Source organism: Lutjanus erythropterus, chromosome 19, assembly GCF_056507025.1.
Source record: "Lutjanus erythropterus isolate fLutEry1 chromosome 19, fLutEry1.hap2, whole genome shotgun sequence".
Taxonomy (NCBI): Eukaryota; Metazoa; Chordata; class Actinopteri; order Lutjaniformes; family Lutjanidae; genus Lutjanus; species Lutjanus erythropterus.
The window spans coordinates 6,487,416-6,509,458 of NC_139335.1; the positions used below are offsets into that span (position 1 = coordinate 6,487,416).

Consider the following 22,043-nt stretch of genomic DNA (forward strand, 5'->3'; position numbering starts at 1 on the left):
TAACATGCAATAATATGAGCTTCTATCGGCCACCAATGATGTTAATGTCTGTTTAATTTGCAGATGCACAATAGCAAGTAGGATGTAATGAGTGTATACGTGAATATATGAATACTGTGTTAAGCGACTTTTTTATTCCTATGGTTTATATGAAACAACTTAAAAACAGTTCAATGGAGTACTTTGAATGTAAATCCTCTGACTCTGTAATGTATGAGCGGACACTGCGGTGAAGACTGATGTTTTTGCTGTAGGCTGCTCAGCACTGAAAGTTAAAATACCCATAGTAGCTTTTCAGAATGCTCAGGATGTAAAGAAAGTGCAGTCCTTGTTCTCTGTAGCCGCCTCCAAAACTCAACGCTGTTGATTTCTTCCATTACAGATGGGCAGAACTGTGCGATAATTGTACAGTGAAAAAAGGATGTACAGTGGATGTAAAAAAAAAAAAAAAAACTGCGATTACTGTAAAAGTATGACTTGCTAATAACAATGTATGAAAAATGTACAGATCCGATCAGAACTGGCTATATTTTTGAGAGTGTTGCTGTGATGAGACGAGTGATGAGACGTGAGCAAACGAGTGAAACTGTCGGTTAGTTTGTGTTTTTTGTTAAACGGACAATCACCACTCAAAGTTCATATTAGGCGCAAGCTGACAAACTTGGGTCAAATATGCTTTGTTGCCTATTAGGAAAGAGTCGACTTATGTATTATATAAATGTATACACCTCACTGTACTCACTGGTAAACTGACTATAAACATTCAGGCTAGCGGTGTCACTTCATTTCCACTCACTAGTAAATCATGCGTGGTCCCTGGAGCGTGTGTATGTGTGACTGACTGGTTGTTTAGATGTTTGTGTATTCATAGTTTGCCCACCCAGATACAACCTGCTGGTATTAAATAATGATTCTCATTAAAAAACAAACATGTGCACTGATGCCAACTATCCAACTCACTTATTGTAGTGCACCAACAGTAGTACAGTGAGACAGAAACGAGGCCTGGATGTAGCTCAGAGTGGCTCCTCCATGTTCAGGTTATCAGGTGTCTGTAAGGGACAATACGAGAGCTTTGAATCTGTGCTGAACCATCCTGCATCCTAATAAGGATGGAGAGTGAATGAAAGGGATTGAGATTAAAAAAAGGCCAGTAGAGGGAGTACGTCAAGCAGGATGGTGTTGGCTCAGACAGGGTATCTTCTGATTTCACAGTGTGAGACGTCTGAAGCGCTGTTTTTCAGTTCAACCTAAAATTGACATAAGAATTAAAATATAAAACAAAACTGAGACTTTTTCATGCTTTAGATGGATCTGCAGATACCCTGTCAACAGTGACGTCACATACGAAATCAGACGATAAAGCACCAGAGTGAGGCGAGGGCAGGTCACACCAGGTTAGACTTCTCTGCACCATCAAACCGAACCCCTCTGCAACAGGTACCAGAAACGACCATTACAGTTGTGTTTGTGATCACACTGAAATTTAGGAATTTTCTGTTCTTCGGTATGCTCAATTTTTGTTTTGTAATACTTTCACTGTAAATGACCATTACTGTGTAAATCAAGGCCAAACTGTCACCTCAATAAAAGAAGCTTGAAGGACATGCAAGCTGTGTCGCAGTATTATTTTAGTGTTATTAGACTTTTTTCTAACTGAAGTCGGTGCTATTAGAACCAAAATAATCATTTAGTAACCACAGTGGTACAGAAAGATCAATAGACTCTTGCTAATAACAACCATCAAAACACCCACATTTATCACTGCAAAGTCATATTTTGATAGCAATTAAACGTAGTGATTGGTGATTTAGGTACCATAGAATCTCACCGCTTCCCTATATGTTCAAGTACTTTCCCCCCAAATGGGTAAAAAGTTTTCCATTTCCAGATGGCATGTAAGAAAGTTTCTGTTTGTGCCCGCCATCTCCAACATAAAGCACTAAGTAATGGATTACTCAGTTATATATTACTGTACCCAGTAAACAGTAATTATATTACAGTTATTAATCCAAGTAACTCTGAGTTAATGTGTTACTTTTAGACCTACATAGGCTATCTTGTGATGCCGTGCACGTGCAGCAGGTCAGGGCAGGTCGCGTCAGCTGTTAGCCAAAAAAGCCAAACGAAGGGTGGAGGATGAGAGAGAGAGGCAGACTTTCCACCGGTGGAAGTGTTTTCATTACTTTGAGATTATTTGGCTCCTTGAGAGAGAAGAAAGGAGACTTTGTTTCCGCCACAGCTGACATCTGGACAGCTAACAATAATAGCTTCCTGAGTGTGTACTTTCGATACCAAGTAGTTTTATTACTATGTAAGTAGAAAATAACTCATTACACTTCCTGAGTAAATTGCCCAAAACTGCTCAGCAAGCCCATCCTGCAGAGCTTAGGAGTAAAATAAAACCTCCCCCCAAGCCTCCTTTATATTTCCCTTCTCTTCTGCCAGATTTCTATAAATATATTTTTGTAACCTCTTAAAGGCTTTGTAGAACATTGCTGCCCTGTGTGCTACACAAGGTAAATCCAAAAATCCCATCTTGTCCTGCATGGATTGGCCTGTAGTGACACAGTCTGATTTGTAAGTGATTCCAAAAAATACCTTTATATTCTGGATCATATTTTTGCAGGAGTTCAGAGAAGAAGATATAAACACTTCATCCAAGTACAGGTCAGGTATCTTGTATATCTTTTATAAGCCACTGACTCCAGAAAACAGACTTTTTCTAATAAGTATGGCCGGATTCTGCCTTAAAGAGGCATATGATTATATTAAGTGTGAGACACACATCCTGTTTACGTCCCTCCAGACCACCTCAGAATGAGACAGTACTGGGTTTGAAGAGCAATCATGTGCATTAGTTGTTGAACCATGTGAGAGAACAATCAAAGATGAGTAGCTCTTGCACGATTTTGATCCCGCTCTGCTCTGAGTTAGTTCCCTTCCAGTGCTGAATCAATCTAGAAATGCCAGCTTGTATAATCTGCTATCTTAACAGTTTCTTAGGTGAGATGCTTCTTCTACAGTGACGGTTAACACACTCAAGGACCAGCACCGTTTGTTTTAATGTATAAAGTTAAACTTTTATTTTTATAGGCATACACTGTACATAGCAGTAAACTCCATTTTGTTCATCTCTATTGAGAAAGATCTCATTTTAAAGTGGGATTTAATGTTTTATAAATGAAAGACAAAGTGAATAACAAATTTTGACATACAAAAAAACCCCAAAAAAACAGAAAAGATGATAAATGATATTTTACATTCACATGTGGGGGACTTTAATATTTGGTCAAACACTGATCATTTTGCTTTTCCTGTGGTTTATAACCTTGCACAGGTTACCTTTAACACACCTCTGTTAATTATGCAACACATCCACACTGTTTCAGCCTTTTTCTGTGTGGAATCATTTGGCACTTATATGATTCTGAAAGGAAGACATTTACTGTGTGACAAGTGAATTTCTGAATCATTTCCCTCACGAAGTGTGAAGGCCTCGAGATCAAGTAAACACGATGATGAAATGTCTGAGTACCAACAGAATGGGTTAATGTAAAAATGAAAAGAGGGATGAGATCTCTTCACCATCGTCTACAGGTTACATTCAGTCAGTCGGTTTTCTCGTCTGGTTGCCTATTTTTGCAGAACAATGATATAAATGCACAATAACTTATTTCACCATAGAGATGTGGTTGTGATGCTAGCCGTCGAAAAGGTTCAGAGAAGAACATACCAAGCCGTCAAACCCGCCTGATCTTCAAAGGTTCCTCTGAAGAACGGGGAAACGTCAGGGTAACATCACACTACAATACTGAGTGACTGCATGGAGCAGCGTCTGACCGAAGCTAATGCTGTGACTAACATGTTTAATGGTTTGTTTATCCAAGAGACAGCACATGCATTTCACTGATCATCATTAGGTACGATGTAAAAGCTCGCATTACGTATTGAGAGGTCAAACAAAAGCCGGTCTATAAGTACAGTAACAGAACTGCTGAGAGAGTAACACACTGTATGATGGGTAACCGCGGCCTCTTTTCTTTGACAAGATGGAATAAAAAGAAAAAAAAACAAACATGTTATCCTCTTGGTGCAGTAAGCGACATGGATTAATAGTATTTCCACTTTAAATAGTTTAGTTTCATAAGCTTGGCGTGTACAGTCTTGCAGGTAGGTGGGTGGGTGGGTTTTGGGCAGATGAGAGGGAGAGCTGGCGGCTGTCACTGAAGGAGGTGTCTGCAGCGCAGGAGCACCCGCAAACAGCAGGGAGGGACTTTCTATTTTTGGAAGTGCAGCAGAGAGGGCAGAGACGGTGACTAGCTAGTTACGACGCTGCAGAGAGGGACAGAAGCGTTAGTGGGTGGCTGAGGACTTCGAGACAGGTTACGGAGGTAGGCTGCAGGTGTAGCTAAGTCATGTCTACCTCCCTCTCTATCCCCACATATTTGAGAGCATCGGCTTGGCTGTATCTGTGGGAGGAAGTAAAGAGTTTTAGTTGGTGTGCAGCTCAGTCACAGTGTACAGCGGCTTTGTCTTTTTATGCTACTTTGAAGCCGATGGAGAGTCACAAAAAGGCCTGTGACTCTACCTGTAGTCAAAGAAGAGCTCCTCTCCTTGCAGAATAGCTCGTTTGGCAAAGATTCCAATGCGGTGGTCTCCGTTCACCATTACAACTGCAACGGCACACATCAGCATCAGCTCACGAAAGAGTGCTTTCATCCTACAAAAATGCTCCAAATTCAGTCTACTTCATAGCAAAACATTCGGTCACACCTTATTTTACAGTACACTGATAAGACATAACAAGCAGTACAGTTGGTATGCTTGAGGTACATCTGACAGCAATATTGTTTAATATATTTTTTAAAATATATGTGTAATGTATCACTAATTACCCAATATAGTCTAATAAGGGTCTAAAAGTGGGTAAGAAGGTCTAACAAGGGTCTAATACTGTCTCATGAAGAACAAATCATGTCTAGTTTTCATCTAAATTGATAAAAAGTCTAATTTGTGTACGTAAAATAAAGTGCGACCAAACAACCTGAGTCAGCCTTACCTTTTGCGTAGCAGTTGGGATTAACTGAATGATTTGCAAAGCGGATTTTGTTCCCCTTCCGTGTGGCATCTACAACAAAGTCTACTGAGAGACATAGAGTGAATTAAGGATTACTTAAGAATGCTGTAACAGTGATGGGATTATGACCAGGAGTGGGGAATACTTGCCATTGTTCAAGTTGAAAAGAAAGCTAGACATGTATTTGTCATAGATCCTTCCACGTCGGTCTGCCTCGTCCTGGGAGATCAGCTGCTCATGCGTGCACACACACACATACACAGAGGAATAATAAACACTTTAAGTACAACAGCTTCAATAAGGCTGAGAGCTTATAAATAAAAACGTTCAAATCTGCATGAACTGCAAGGACTTGCCTCTCCACAGTATTCAGAGATGAACTCATTCTTCTGAACTGGTTCTTTGATGAAGGTGCCCCATCCGGCGACATCTGATGGAGCCAAAAGCAGGTGCTGAGAGAAGTCAGATGTAGGTTAGGACACCACCAGCCAGATGAGACATCTAAACACCACGAACGGGCTTCCCACACTGCGCTTAGGATCGCCCCGGGCTAAGAACATGTAGCGTTCATGGCATGATAGAGGCGTCAGAGTGACAGGAGATTTGTTTGATAGTTCTTACATCCTACAAGACCTTTCTTGGGCCAGCATCTGATATTTTTATTCAAATTTTCTGAGCTATAATGAGCAAAATATAGATAGAGGGGTGGAACGATGGGGGAATAAAATGTTTAAAATGTATATAAAAAGGATATCTGGAAAGTCCTCAAGTCCTCAAATCTTACACAAAATCGACCCCAGCAGATCCCCTCTGTGTCTTGAAAGTAACGTATTTGCATTGTTTTTGGGACTGCTCAAAACCACTGAGTTCTGATCATGCATAGCAAAAAAAGGTGAGTATAATACTGGAATACTGTTATTCCAGGGCAGATTTCACCTGACCTGCCATCCAGAGACTTGGAGAGTCTTGCACTCTATTCTATTTGGGCAAGTTGCCAAATAAACCTAAGAAAAACCTGATCTGTAAAGCAACGTTATAGAAAAATCTTGTAATCTTGAAATCCTAATTGAAGACTCAGCTTCATAAATGCACAACATCCACATACAGCTCACTTATCCAATGATCATAGTGACTTAAATGCTCTAGAAGCAATACTGCAATTCACTTTATAATTTGTAAGCAAGCAATGTGTTAGGAACAGTGTGTGTGAAATATATCTTTCTATGATTAACATGTGCATATGAGTTTGTTTGTTTTTTTCTTATTTTATTATGTATATTCTTTTGATAACACTTTATTTGAAGTGGTGTGTCATTACACTGTCATAAGCATCTCATGAGCATGAAGGAGACTTTTTGAATATTTATGATGACTGTTGTGACATAACCACCACCACCAGTTTCATGACAGAGGATCGTACCAAGTGGTGATTTAGCTAAAAGAGTTAGTTGATGGACAGATGGTGGTTAGCTTGTTTACTTGTTGCTAAAGTAGGCTAACCACAGTTTGCTGTTATCTCCAGATTGGCCAGACTCCCCTAGATGCTGACGACATTAGCATGGAGGTGGAAAGTGCAGATCAGTCCTGCGCATGTGCAAATCTCAACAGAGACACGAAGGAAGGGTGACTGTTTAATCCTTAGTTTTTTCCATCACCAGCTGCAGAAAAAACAATGTGTTCAATTTTGAATGTTACTAATTAAGACTTTTTTTTTAAAACAGACTGCAGCCAGAAGACGCTAAAAAAAGTCCAAAAAAGTCAGCTTTGCATTAAAAATGACATAACTGGCAGAACTGACTTAATGCCAACAGTCATATGTATTCATAAAGACTCCTTCATGTTTGTGACAGATGTCATGACATGGTTATGTCAGTGTAATGTTCACAGGTTTATTATTTTATAACGCTCAAATCTGTAACAAAAATAATGTTACTGTGTGAAAAAATAATAAAATGTCATTTTAAAAATATACATATATATATATATATATATATGTAGTGTGAAAAGCCCTTAACTTGTGTCCAAAATAACAGAATAAATAAGATTTGCAGCATTTTCCCATTTAGAGTGTCCTTCAGGTGTCCTTGTGTACCTTTTTTAGACCTCTTTGGATGCTGCAGTTCTTGCAGGAGACCCCTTTGCTGTCCCAGTGGTCTGCAGCACCGCAGGTCATGCACAGATCTGGGTCACACTCCCTCACGGCCAGGTAGCATGGACACTGCTTGGTGTTACACTGGGTCTTACACCTGCAGCCTGGGAAGCGGTTCTGGCCTGGAAAAGATTCAGACACACAGCTGCTCAGACAGGGGACATGCTGAGAACGTTTATGAGCAAACTGCATGTAGGCATACAGGAAGACAATACAGTATGTGGCTTGGCAGAACACAATGTGAATATGATAAATAATTCCATCTCAAAACGCTGTTGCTGCACAGAAGCTCAACGGCTGAGTAATGCTGGGAAGCTCATCTGTCAGGGACCTCTGCTGGCAGATATGTTGAAATACAATTTTGCAGGGTGTAACACAACACCCTCCGGGCAGATGAACGGAAGGATCAGGCAAGAACAACCAAAATGTCTTTCCAGCAGCCTCTGCTTTGGGAGAACTGTCCATCCAAAAGAGCTCCAGGCAGCATTCATCTTCTCTGTCGTGCTGTTTTAACCTCCCATTCTCAGCCTGTGTGGGTTTTATGTGTCTGTATCATCAAGCATTGTTTAGCTGGGGCTGTCTGACTCATACTGATGTTGGAGATGATGTTGTATATCAGGCACAGAGCCGGTCACATCCCTTTGATTTCCCTCCAAGTCTTTAGAGCACACACATGTGCGATCGGGGGCTGCTTCCTGTTTGGCCCCGGCTCTCTCTTGCTACGGGAAAAGGCGAGGTAACAGTCGGGTGAGGAAGGGGGAGGAGAGGAGAAGGTGAATGAACCACAACAGATGAACAAATGAGGCAAACCAGTCTCTTCCAAACCAGAGCAAAATGTTTACTTCGTTTTATCCTCTTTCTCTGTTGCTCAAACTCTCCAGAGAGCAAAATACAAAATGCATTCCTCCACCATGTGGCCATTTTAGAAAACACAGTTCTGGGTCATTGCTGCAGCAGCAAATGCCTCATTGTGAACGCAGCTCTGTATTAAACAGACACCCACCTATCCCCGCCAGAGGACAGTCTCTCCTCTGACCGCTGCCAGAATACTGCAGAATCGTTTTACATTCTGCCGCCCTGCTTGACTGTGGCCTGGCAGAAGGGCTTTGAAGCTGCTCAGAGCTTTCAGTGGAAAATGTGGTCAAGACAAACAAAATTCTTTCGGCATCACAAGGCAGAGCAAGCCTCTCGTGCATTTTAAGACAGAAAGAAACACACGGCACGGGAGAGCTTGGTCTCACAGGTGAATAAGAAAGGTGACACTCACACTCGTGCTCGCACTGGCAGAACTTCTCGCAGAAATTCTGGGTCATCACACACGGGCAGGAGCTGTCGCATGGATGGTCGGGGTGATCACATGGCTGGTAGTTGTACACCTGATTGGATGAGTTATCTGGAGCAACAGAGGACAAAGGACTCAGACTGACACAGTAGGCTGTGCTGTATTTCAGAGGGCACAGCGCAGTAACAGTCATGCTGTGACGTTTGGATTTTGAGATGAGCGTACCTTTCTTTAGCTGAATCTTTGCCCATAACCTGCCAAATTAAACAAACACAACATCAGGGTTTACTTTCTAACTCATCTAACTTGTTCCACATCACTCAGAGAAAACACTGTTCATATCTTATTTAAAGAACTCAGATTTTTTGAAGTTGGGTTGTATTAAGTATTTCTTCATAGTGAGTGTACTACCTACTGTAGCTGGTCAGCTCACCCCCAGTTTAGAGAACTATTTTAGCCACTTAAAAAAGACCATCTAAAAATATCTAATAATGTAAAGACTCATGTAAGCATGATCCCTCTCAATCATCACTTATGACTCATTAGAAGTGTGTGGTGGTGACTGTGTGCCTGTGTTTCCTTATTTTCTCATTATTTTGCTGTGCTCAGGATGCTTTACCAACCTACAATGTTGGTATTTGATGTCCTGGTATCTTTCTGGTGCGTTTATGAGCAGCTCGGACAAATCCTACTGATTGTACCTCTAAAATTATAATGATTTTTTTAGGTGGCTAAAAGATGTTTTGCTGCTGACAGTGTCCACAGCGGTAGATTGCTTAGCTTCCTACACCAGTAGTCCTGCTGCTTCTCCAAGCCATCTACTGTAGGTAATGCACTGACTACCTCATACAACCTCACTTCAAACAATCCAAAACTATTCCTTTAGGTGAAAAAAGCTGAAATGTAACAGGAGGGCTGGTTTTAATTCTAATAGAATTGTGCATAATACATTTATCTCTGCATATTTATTTATTTTAACCTTTATCTGTTCAGAGAAGTCTCACTGAGCATCAAGCTCTCTTTTGCAAGAGTTCATGTTGTGATCATAGTTCAAAGAGAGGGAGAATAACCAACAATATCATGCCTGTGTTTCCTTTTCTTCTTTTGGGGCGAGATGCCTCCATCGACCAAAGGAACGCGATGGATCAGGACCTCCTTCACTGCGAACTCGTACACCTGTGAGAAAAGAGAAAGACGCGAGTCACAACAACGCATCCCACTCATTGAAAACAAATGTATACTACTGTGGAGAAATTCTGCTCTCTCTATCGTAATTATGTTGTGTAATGTAGTGTCGCTCAAGCTGAAAAGCACATCGCCGCAGTTACGCCACAGAACATCCAGCCCCCTCCATCCAGCCCCCTCTATCCACTGCTATCAAAACTCCACTGCAGACACCAAACACATGCATGTGCACACACACACACACACACACACACACACACACACACACACACACACACACACAACCACTTCTGGCTGCCAAAACCCAGATTTGGCTTCTTCCCTAGGACACAGACATACATAATGATGCAGCTGGTTTCAGCATTTCCACTCAGTTAAGCAGTGGGCGGGGCCCTCTGGATGCCAGCAGGGCTGTGACAGACAGTCCAATACGGACTCTGGACTGGTCTGGCTGTGGGACAAGAGGCACTACAAGGGTTGGATGAAAACGAACAAGGCTGCTTCAACTCGTCTTAAACATTATTGGGTCACACTTTATTTTACAGTACGCTTATAAGGCGTACCCAGTCGTACCTTAGAAATATGTTCTTTATTAGGCAGGATTAGACCCTTCATTTAGACCCTTAGTGTATGATTTTCCACAGGTAGACCCTTGCTAGAAATGTGATAGCATTTGTGCAGTACAGTTCTGTTGTAATGTTTATTACCTCTAAGAAAAGCTAATAAAGGTCTAATAAAGGGTCTAATACTGTATAATAAAGAACATATTGTTACGTCTAGTTAGTGCACTGCAAATTAAAGTGCTACTAAAACGTGTTTTGCCTGTTCTTTACTGTGTGTCTAGTGCTCAAAGTTATGAAATTATGAAATCTAATTTATGCACAGCCCACATGACATAAGTCTGGGAATGTCTGAATGACTGAACAACTGCATCATGAGAGAATATGAGAGACGTCACATCTGGTAAGCATCCGCATTTATGGTGCCACATGCCATTCTCTCTGTAGTCAGCCCAATTATCCACACCATAAAACCACAGGCACAGGATGCATGTGTTATAACCCTTGCAGTGACGCAAATGCAACAGAAATCAGAGTTGTAAGTACACTTTCGACTTCATTTCAAAACAACTATGCATCACTCTCAGGAAGCATTAGTCAGAGTTCATTATTTAGCATTTAAAACTACATTTCAGAACTAATACAGTTAGTAAACAACAGATGAGATAGCAAACAACTCACAAGCTCTGTCACTGTTAGTGCTGTTCATCTTAAATTAAGACCTAATTTCTCATAAATTGACTTGCTTCCATTTCCTATTTATCACCATTCCCGTCTTTTCTGTGTGTTTCCCTTCTGTTCTGCTTAAGTGATGTATTCAGAATTGTTTCATCTATTCCCACCTTTTTTTCTCGTTCCACCATCTGGTCTGTTGAGTAAATTAGACACTTTGATCCTATATGTAGCAGCTTGTTTGGATCTAAGTCATAAGTTATCGTGCAATCAGTCATTATTAGTCAAAAAGAGCACGTTCAGTCTTTTTAATGAATGAATACAGTAAAGGTAGCACAGCATTGCTTATGGTGTCAGAGGAAACATGCTGAGTTTGGAAAAGTGTTTAAGGAACGATATGTAACAATTGTGCGACCAGTTAGAGCCATAGATGGTTGATATCCTATTTAAGTACAGCCTATGGCTTGAATGATTTGTTTCCCCTGCCCGCTCCTCCCTAGACTCGAGGAAGCTCAGGCAGGCTGCAGGAGCGCAAGACGAGTGCAACATTGTAATTTGACTCCTCCACTTTAAGGTCAGCTGTTTATCACTCTCAGTTGTCTGTCAATGTGTTATCCTGAACAAAAGTCCACTGCTATGACTCTGGAGTTTGAGTTCAGTGACTGCCTGTCTCACTGCCTGCCAGACGCCATTTACATTTTACTCAATTTAACCGTTATAAACATCTACTCCTTCTAAAAATTGGCAAAGAAAAACAGTCATTCTGGCCTGGAGGACACTGCGGCTGCAGAAGTTGTTGTCAGAGTGGTATTTCAACGTATCATGTTTTCTTAAGCTCTGACGGCATATCGTGGTCATTTTATGATTTATTACAGTAATTAGAGAATTCTCCTTTAAGCGTGAGAATGTTTTACCTCCTTGCAGTTCTTTGTACCGATGAGGCGGGCGATGGAGCAGAAGTTGTTGAAGTATGTGCCGTGTAGCACCCTGAACAGTGACTCCTCTGCGCCGCTCCACTGGACCACACAGCACGCCTGCTGCACCCCGTCATCATCCCCTGGACGCAGCTTGGTGGGAGTCTGGCACCGTGAATTCCCCTCTGACACACACAGATTAAAAAAAAACTTTAGCATCACTGACTAACTACTCCTGGCAGAAATTTACATTTTTTTTAATCTACATACATGCAGCTGCACACACAAATACTTTTCTCTTACTTGACAGTTTTTTTCATCAGAACGCACACACATGTCATCCTGATTTAAACCTACATCGTCACTTTTCACACACAAATACACAGGGGACCATGGGCTTTGATTTAGCTTTTTGGATATTCAAGACTGATGCTTGTACACCCACAGCTCAAGGCAGAGAGCCGAATGTTGCTTGGCAACAGGCTGAATGCAGCATTGCTGTAGCCACATGCTCCAGCGCTGAGTATCTTTATTAATCTGCTTAACAATCTGTTTTTTCCACATTATCTCAACACGTGCGGGAGAGTCTGCTGAGTCACTGGCTGAGCACGAGCGCTTTCCAAAACTAACAGAGACTTCCAGTGAGGCACCGATGGCGATGAACAACAACCTGAGAGCTACAGGGGAGGAGAGAACAAGAAAGGGCCAGGGGAGATAGCTCTTATTTCCCCCCTGCTGCTGTTCCCCACATGAAGATATCAACAGAAATGGAAAAAAAAGAAAAGAAAAAACACAGTAGGAGGAGTGGGAGAGGGAACAAAGTGTTTATGTTGGGGCTGAAGCATGCAAAACTAATGGCTGGTTTATTTTGCTTGGCAAAAGAGAGCTGATATTGAGAGGAGATGGAAGAAGGAAGACAGAGGAAAGAGCAGGATATGACTTGAAAGCTATCATCTTCAGCCAAATTTCACTTTTGTAAGGGGATGCAGTCAGTCAGGGCAGACAGCCTTCCAGAAGGGAGGGAGGGAGGTTATGGTAAATGATGCAGCCACTCAGTCACACAGTGACTCAGAAACACATAAAAAAAAACCATGTCTGTACTGTATGGAGCCTCAAAGCAGACAGTCTTTACCAGAATTTACCAGATGTTTATATTTACTTACGTTAGAGCAGGGCTGTGCCGAATAGTTTGTAGCTGTGAAGCTTCATTCATAACGTTGACATTCGAGTTCTAAATCAACATTCAAATACTGCACAGCTTTTTATTTTATTCAATCTATTCATTCTGCTGGAACCTGCACAGTTCCAGATAAATATTAGGCTTTACTGGTATGACACTGTTTGCAGAATTAGATCCCAGTGGTGGCTGTGTGGGATTGTTTCCGACTCATGTGATTCAAACATTTCCAATAACTTGTAAAGCAAAGCAGGCTGTGAAGTCCAAAAACCAAGGTTTACTGGAAAAAAGATAGATGTAATGATTTTCAGAAGTGACAATATATTTTTATTTAATGAAATATTCTGCTTCAAGATATATTTGCTCTTCATGCATGCACCTGTATTAACGGGGCGATCTAGCAGCAATCTAACAGCTGATCAAAATTTAGCAAAACTAGGTTTAAAATGAGCAAATCTGGATTTAAAATGAGCTCTGTTGCACAAGTAAAAACTAATCTCAGTTTAGTAAATCCAAGTTTAGTGATGTAAACAGAAACTAAAACAAGCTCAATCAATATGGAGATGCTTTCTTACCCAGATTAAAATAAATAAATAAATAAATAAAACATAAATTTGAGTCCCGTTGGGTCCTAGTAAGCAAAAAAAAACAAAGAGGCAGGGAAACTGTAAACTGCTTTGTATTCTGTATTCCTTAACAAAAAAAAAATTTTTTTTTGCTAGCTAGCTAAAAAGTTTGTTAACCTTGTTAGCCTATTCATGATGGCTCAGCAGAGAAGCTCTAATGTCTTCTTTGAAAAATATTTGTTGGCTAAATTATCAACTGCAGACAAAGAAGGAAACGACATCATAAAATTCAACTGAGTTGAGTTTGTCCCTTAACTTTCTTTTGAGTTTGCTCAGTACATCTAAACAGGCAACTATTTTAAAAGTAAACTGCATTTTGTAACTGGTGTTTAAAGTTTTGGTGCAACAGTTTGATTGATCATAGAGGACTTTGTTTGTTTGTTCTGATTTTTTTAAACCTGATTTTGGAGACATTTTGGAGCTTCATTCAAAAACCTCAGCAGAAGCTTGAAATGTAAAAAAAAAAAAGTTGACATTCGGTACAGGACTTCTTTGGAGTAGCTGAGAAAATGGAAATCTCAACAATAACAATGATATGAAAACAACATCAATTAAACTACAAAAAAAGAAACTTACAGATAAACTGAACCATTTGAGCTTCTCTTAGTCATCCTACCTGGAACAGACAAAGCACCTGGTGCCTTCACAAACAGCTGCAAACCCAGTTCCCGTGAGATCAGGCACTAACCTGAGGAGGAGGTGGTTTCGTGGTCACTGTCGCCCTGTTTGCCTTCCTCAGCAGACCCAGATGGTCCAGGACAGCTGGAGCTGGTGGGACGCTGCTGCCTTCGGCGCCTCCGAGACCTCTGTGATCGTAACATATTCTGATCCACAAACTCTTTCGCCCCTTTCTGCAGAAGAGCACAAAAACAGCAGAGAGAGGACATCAAGAGTGAACGACAGCTTAAAGAATGCACGAATAGGTTAAATACAAACTCTATCCCAACTTTTTTGGAACTGGGGTTTGTAATTGTGAGCTTGATGTACCTGTAACAGGAAGCAGTCTTCACCACATGGTTCAGTCTCCATGTGAATCTCCTTACTCTTCCTTTTGTAAACATTGGGTGTAGCATGGAAAGCTTTATGAACACAAACAAACATAATTTGACTCTTTAGTTAATAACTAAAAGAAAAAAGAACTGTTGAATGATTATAATGAATTTACCACAATCTCACTGGAAATCACAAAACTTAAACTAAAACGAATCTGAAATGGAAATAATTAACATAAATCAGGCCATTACGGTGGAGGAAACAGTCGTATTTGAAGCAACGTCTGCAGAAGAGCGTGTGGAAAGAGTGCAACGACTGCTCCCGCTGCACAGACTTCGCAAAAGGTCCGTCCAGGTTGGGGGTGCAGAGGGGGGGAAGCTTAACCGGGCTGGGGGGCTCCAAGAGGTCCTTGTACCTGTGGAGGCGACACGGCGAGTTTTAGTGGTAATATATCACCTGTGTGCAGTTCCTTTGCAACAGTATTTGAAGTTGGAACCGGGTGACTATATGTTTCTTTCTAAGTAAAGCTCTTTCAGATGCTGATGCAACTGCTCCTTTGAGTCAGAGAGCCTGAGAGGGAGCCACCATTATTACTTTCCTCCCTGACAGCCTGCGTCTCCATGGTGAACACTAAGCAACGGCCTGTTCGGCATTGTGCACATAGATCCCCACTTTCACTGCACTTTTCTTACTTTTCCTTCAGCTCCTCCATGGTGCCCTTGTAAGGGAACATTGAGGCGATGGCCGTAAATATCTTATCGTTGGGTACCTTCTTGTTGCTGGACAAGTCCCTCACTTTGGGAGACAGAAAAAGACAGAGTTGGTTATACAAATAACACAGTTTTGTCCACACATCAGGTTTTGATACAGATTCACTTATGCAATATGTTTTTTAAAACATTTTGCAATGGTACAGAAGTTTTCCCAACACTCAAAGCCAGTTAGCAATAACATGTTCTGAAAGCAATTATCAGTGAAAATCACTGGAGTCACAGTGTGGTTTTCTTTTTGGCAGAAGCTCTTTGCACCTGGGTTGAAATAACCAACATGCCAATTTTCACCCAAGATGGAAGAGCCACTGTGGCTATTTACCCCTGGGGCAGCCTAGTAAGGCAGAGACAAGCATCCAGAGATCCGTAACCGACAATGCTATTTGCACCTGGGGTGTAAAGTAGCCAATTTGGCTATTTAGACCCTCATGACAGAGACAAACCATTATCTTTCCCTAAACCTAACCAACAAGTAGCTTTTTTTCATAACTTTGGTAAGTAGTTTTGATTCCTTAAACTAACCAGGTAGTTTTGTTTATAACTTAACTAAGTGGTTTTGTTACCAACAATTATTAAAGTATTTTCTCCATAACTTATCCAAATAGTTTTGCAGCCTAAACCAAGTAGTTTTGTTGCCTAAAGCTAACCCAGTAGTTTTTTTTCATTACTTAACCAAGTAGTTTTGTTGCCTAAACCTAACTAAACAAAGCTGTAACTCACAGGTACCACTGACATGTAATTTCACACCACTGTCAAATAATGGTTGTCTAGGTTGAAATTCAAACCCCACTCTTGTACAGGGAAGTCTTGTGCTTAACATTCATCCACTGTAGGCTCTTGTCAATAGTGAATTTGTTGTTCTTTATAGCTAAAATAAGGTGGTCATGTGCGAATAGTCGAATTGCTGCCGTGTGTCTATTTGTTCCCGGGCACTCAGTTTCTTTTTTCATCCACGAATGTGTTTATATACCAGTAGTTGAATGTGTGTGTAGTCAGGTGTGTTTCAATTTCACTACATAAGTGGCATAAAGCCTGGTGTGAGAGGTCATTTAGTTCTGTAATTAGAGCTGGACCATATCAGTGTCATGGACAAACAGGTTCTCTCACACACAGTGCCCATGCAGGGACACAGAGACAGCTTTAAAGTAAACAATGCCTGTGCAAGAGCTGCTGTGGCGGGGCGACCTTGTGGCAGCTGTACAGTGTAAATGGAGGAACAGTGCTTGCCTTGTTCGAGCTGCAGCCCTCTTGTTCTCTCACCATCAAAGTCTGAACACACAATCGCACAGCTGAAGACTTGCTCACCCTCAGTAGTGCTCCTCCTCTTCCTCCTGATGAATGCCACAGTACCAGGTTTGGTCTCTTCTGAACCCTCCACCGAGCTCCTCCTCATCACCCTCTCATCCTCCTTCTTTCCTGTCGCCACCTCCGCCGCGGCCGTTGCTTCCTCCTCTTCCTCCTCCTCATGGTCAGAGTATTGGCTCAAGGCCTCCACCAGCTCTTTAAAGATCTCGTCGCTGATAAACCCCCCCTCTGGGACACAATTAACATGTCAACACCTAGCAAGCGCCAATCCCGTAAATATTGAAGTTTTCCACAGGCTTCTAGAAATGCTTAAGAATGACATCATATCATCAGCATATAATTAGACAAAGTTCCAAAGTGAATGCTGTACTGATACAGAATATGAAAATAGTTGGATTATGAGATCTTTGCATCTTAAAGAACAACATATTTTAGCAACCTAAAAAAAACTCCACCTTAAAAATCAGTATCAGTTCTCTCTGACTGCAGGGTAAAGCAGTGAAAATCTTCCAATACAAAGTACTCTTAAATGTAGGGATGCAACTAATGATTATTTTCATTGTTGATTAATCTGTCGATTTCCTCAATTAATTGATTAGTTTTTTAGCCCTGAAAATGCCAGAAAATGAAGAGAAATGCTGATTAGTGTTTCACAAAGCCAGAGTTTTAATAATCAATTTGTAATCGATTAATCATTGCAGCTTTATTCAGGTGCCTAAAATACGTTTTGTTGCTGACATTGTTTAGCTTTCATGCTTTTATTCCTCTCTGCTTCTCGGCAACTGGCTTCTACCACCGGTAATACACAGACTATCGATAAGTACCTTGTATAACCCCACTTTAAATAATTTGAACTAATCCTAAGTCTCTGACAGGACAGACGATTCAACACACACCTCTGTCTCCATGGACACCATCGTAGTTGTCGATGAGTTCCTCCAGGAAGGCCTCGTCCTGCTCCAGTACCTCGTCGCCCATGTACGGGATGTTGTGAAGGAACGTCTCATCTTCCACCTAAGAAACAAAAAGTCCCATTAAGACAGGTCTGGACCCAACATCACCTGTAATACTTTTTGGGACTGGAAAGTGAATGGTCCAACAAATGTACAAAAATGGACTGTAAATATAAGAAATATAACCCAAAAGGGAGGAAAAGTGATTTTAGCTTGATGATGTGTTGTTGAGTTCATCCAACTGCTTTAGATGTTCCATAAACCCACAACTGTGAGAATTTAATCAACTCATAGAGGATCATGTCCATTTTTATTCAACAAATGAAATTGGTATCAGGTGAATGAGTAAAATCTTATATAAGTGTTCTCTAGTCTGCACCTGTAATAACACTGTAACTGCATCACCAACAACACAATGTGCTTTATTTCATACCATGAAGTTGTGCTGCAGAGGCGACCAGGAGTACATGAAGGGGATTCCTGCCACTGTTGACAGTGGTCTCATGGCAATGGCTTGAGCTTTGAATCCGGGGAAGCCAAACTCCACCGTACACATCTGTAAGAGACGCAGAAGTGGGTTGGGGTCGACAAGACAATAGAACAGACCTCAGCATTATTGAACAATTTTATAACTATATAATTGGATACACATGCTGCTCGGCCCCCAACAGGGAAAATAAACCCAGGAAATACAATAAAGTGGACCCTGACAGCATGTGGGAAAAGAAAAATGCTGTTATGCCCTCGCTTGCTCCCCCAGGGCCAGAGACCGAGGTGCATGGGCTTTAAATATACTCTTCTGTGTATAAAAACTCACAAATGTATATTCTTAGAGTGCCAGGAATAATGCCACTGTATATTTCTTCACACACACAACACTAGCACGACAACATCGCCCTGTGATGTCACCAAAGTGCAACCTCTCCAGGGATTATCAATCAATAGCTGTTTAATCCAACATTTACCTGACCACCAGGTGAGAATCAGAGCAGAACAACCGCTAACGTTAGCTACACTTAACAACCACTAATGTTAGCTACACAGACTGTGTTGATGGTGACTGGGGACGGTATGTGGATAAAAACACAAGTTCCAGGATAACTTTAAGTTTTAGTGTGAAGTGTACATTCAAAGTTTTAAATTTGATTTTAAATACCTTCTTGTTGGCCAGAGCTCCACTAGAAGTCGACAGAGGGATGGACTGAATCCTGAGCTTGGACCACTCTGCATTCAGGAGATTTGTCTGCTGCTCAATCTTCTGCCTGTTGGACATGAACAGGGACTAGAAACAAACAGAACAAATGCTGTAAGTCTCCCACACCATGCATACTGTACAGAAGCAGAACTGTCAGCAGCTGCATTGACCCACCTTGACCTCCTCTGCTTTTTTAAGGCGTTTTAATTGGCGAAGCCGCATATACTCAGACTTGACCCTCCGTCTCCACTCTAGCAGGCTGCGGGAGGGTGTAAAGGAGGAAGGCTGAGGTCTTGGGGTTGGTGGGGCAGCACCCGTGCCAGGGGCTGGAGCTGCAGCAGCTGTTTCCTCCATGACTCTGTAAAAAGACAGAGAGACTATGTGGCAAACCAGTCCACAGCACGATGCATTGAAACCACCAACAGAGTAGACTGTGTTGTCAACTAAAGATGTTCCAATATGATTTTTTCCGTTCCAAAACTGATTCTAATGCCTGAACTTTGCATACTGGTCGAAACCGAGCACTGATCAGATACAAGTGTCTTCAAAAAAATTATTAACAGCTGTAACCATGTATGGATGTGATAATGATTGCTATCATTGCTGTATGGCCTAGCTCAGCTTAAAAAAAAAAAAAAATCTGCACATGACACTGGTGGGAAGATGCAGGGGTATAAATGACATGTTACTGGATCATTTTGTCAACAAAGGCATATCTGATATTTCTGTATATATCGTAACAAGCAAATGGTCAACCTAGTAACACTTTACAATGACTAAATTGCAAATTTATATTTAATAAAACTTAAGCTAAAGGTATTCCATTGTTATAAACAATGACATGATAATAATGTACATAAATTATTACTCATGCTTTAATTTGTAATCAGATCGGTACTAATGTAATCAGAATTTAATGATTATTGTCTCTCATTATAATACAACATGTAGTTTGTAAATTAATTATTTACACAAACTATACAATTACATAAAATACATAATTACTAATAACTTGTAAATATTATTATATAATTTCACCGTTAACTGTAAAATAATAATTGACTGACTATCAATTTACCAATATTAATTGATACTTCCTAAGTCCCGCCCCTTTTTGTTCAGTGCTCAGTTCACAGTTGAGCAAACTTGCTAGCTTGGACAACTTTCTCCTTTTCCTGTAAAAGTGACCTACAGGGTCACATCTTAAGTTAGCTAATGTTGATGTTGTTGTTGCTAACATTTTGCTAACATAGCTAACTTAAGATGTAAACATATGTCACTTTTACAGGTTCCAGAGCATCATCTTTTTAACTATCTTCAAAATTTGGGTTTATTTTCAACATAGACAAACCTAATTATAGTGTTACACTATACATATATATATATATGTATATATATATATATATATATATATATATATATATATATATATATATGTATATATATATACATACATACATACATATATATATATACACACACATATGGTCAATTTCCAGTAAGTGAGTGTATAATTAATTTTTCACTGATTGTACCACCTCTATCATTATAATTCTCAATAATACCCATTAAAAAGTATTTGTATACTCATAATTGCGAGTTTTGGAGTGACATGCTACAGTCCCTTCCTATAATGTGTTGTTAAATTACTATATAAGTCTCTATACTCTCTTTCTCTCTCTCAGACATCAAACTTCCCCATTAACCCTCACTGTTGGTCTGTTTGAAAGAGTGCCCCCCTCTGTTGGCAAAACAAAATTGACATTAAATGTAAAAAATGCCTTCGACACGGGTGCTTTAAACTGCTGCTTAGGCTACGGCTGCTGTTGACCCCCTTTTCTCAACCCTGGAGTGGAACCGACCAAAATCATGACCATACATACTCATCGTGCGCACACAAATAAGTAAAGTCTCCATTAATGTAAGAGCACGGGGCATCCACATTGCTCAGGAGTGGGCGTGCCTCTTCAGAAAAGCAATATGAAGCGGAGCAGAAAAGTGCGTAGTACAGTTTTTCTGTGTTTCATAACCACATTAGTGAACATCAACTTGCCCGTCCGGGCTAAAACAGAATCAAAAATAAGCACAAAGCCAAAACTGAGCTCGGGAAACTGCTACGGTGCGTTTTTTCCGGACTATGAGTCGTGCACACGTTTCAGCCACAGCTATGAAGTGCGCTACGTCCTGTAGCTGCAGCCCCGTTCAGGCAGCACGGAGCTACACAGTATCCATTTAAATGTGCAATAGTTTAAAGACGTGCGCAGCGAGCACCACAATGACAGCACGCTATTCTAGTGTGCACGTCTACCTCTACAGCCAGTGTCGCAGTTATTAAATACCTTCAAATCCACGTCTTGCGTCCTATTTGTTGCGACAGGAGCCCGCAACGTGATCGAGTCCCTGCCTGTTTTTTTTTCTTTTTTTTTTTTTTTCTTAATAGCAGAGAGATCCGGAGCAATTAAAACGCTGTTTCTGCTATGGATCTGACGCAGATATCGTCTTCGCACGGCGACGGGATCTCAGAGAAATCCCTACGTTATCCACGGGCATGGTGCTGGAGGTTGTTGTTGTTGTAGCTTACAAATAGCTGCGCACTTGGTTTGGTTGAGCCAACCCGAGCAGGAGGGTGACGTCTTTATTATGATCACAGCCTTTCCTACCAGAGGAGGATTTATGACTATTCTGCGTCCTGGGAATAAAAAGTAGCGTGGAGCAGCCACGGCACAGCCATTTACACGCACACGCACACACACAGGAACTGATGCAACTGTCCAGAGTGCGAGATCGCCGTCTGAATGCGTGAGGGCACCACGCTCATATGGGTTTTATTCTGCGTGTTGATGTTAAAGATAAATAACCGAAGCAGCCTCGCGGGAACGTTAGAGCGATTTTTAAAATACCCAACAAACAGAGAGCACTTAAATGCTGAAAACATGTTCACATAATGGGAAGAATCACCCCCAGATAGTGTGGATAAAATAAACAGTCTAAAATATTTAAGAATTATAAACGAAGTTGTAAACTCCCTAAGTGGAGTTCAGTCTGATGGAAAGGAGTTCAGCTGTTATTCTGCGCTCCTCCTCCAGGGAGAGCTCAACGCTTTTCAGAGAGGGCTGCATGAAGGTCCTCTGGCTATTGATGCCATCACGTACTCCACGTAAAATCCCAACCTTGACAATTTA

The 22,043-nt window shown here is 41.0% G+C and overlaps 1 protein-coding gene across 2 annotated transcripts; it reads right to left on the reverse strand.

Moving 5' to 3' along the window:
• Positions 1-3,057: 3,057 nt before the first annotated feature.
• On the reverse strand, positions 3,058-21,678 carry ezh1 (enhancer of zeste 1 polycomb repressive complex 2 subunit). Of its 2 annotated transcripts, XM_084744404.1 has the most exons (20): positions 21,201-21,678; positions 19,036-19,219; positions 18,823-18,948; positions 18,100-18,222; positions 17,610-17,727; positions 16,714-16,941; positions 15,331-15,433; positions 14,890-15,053; positions 14,633-14,724; positions 14,334-14,496; positions 11,843-12,027; positions 9,596-9,687; positions 8,737-8,765; positions 8,497-8,622; positions 7,173-7,351; positions 5,437-5,532; positions 5,230-5,311; positions 5,063-5,146; positions 4,592-4,676; positions 3,058-4,472 (listed from the first exon to the last, which is right to left on the reverse strand). In XM_084744404.1, exons 2-20 carry the CDS (start codon positions 19,213-19,215, stop codon positions 4,412-4,414), a joined length of 2,316 nt encoding a protein of 771 aa, XP_084600530.1. In that variant the 5' UTR covers positions 19,216-19,219; positions 21,201-21,678; the 3' UTR covers positions 3,058-4,411. The 2 variants fall into 2 exon arrangements, with proteins under 2 accessions (XP_084600530.1, XP_084600529.1); XM_084744403.1 differs by lacking the exons at positions 3,058-4,472; positions 4,592-4,676 and having other exon boundaries at positions 5,143-5,510.
• Between the last annotated feature and the right edge of the window lie 365 nt (positions 21,679-22,043).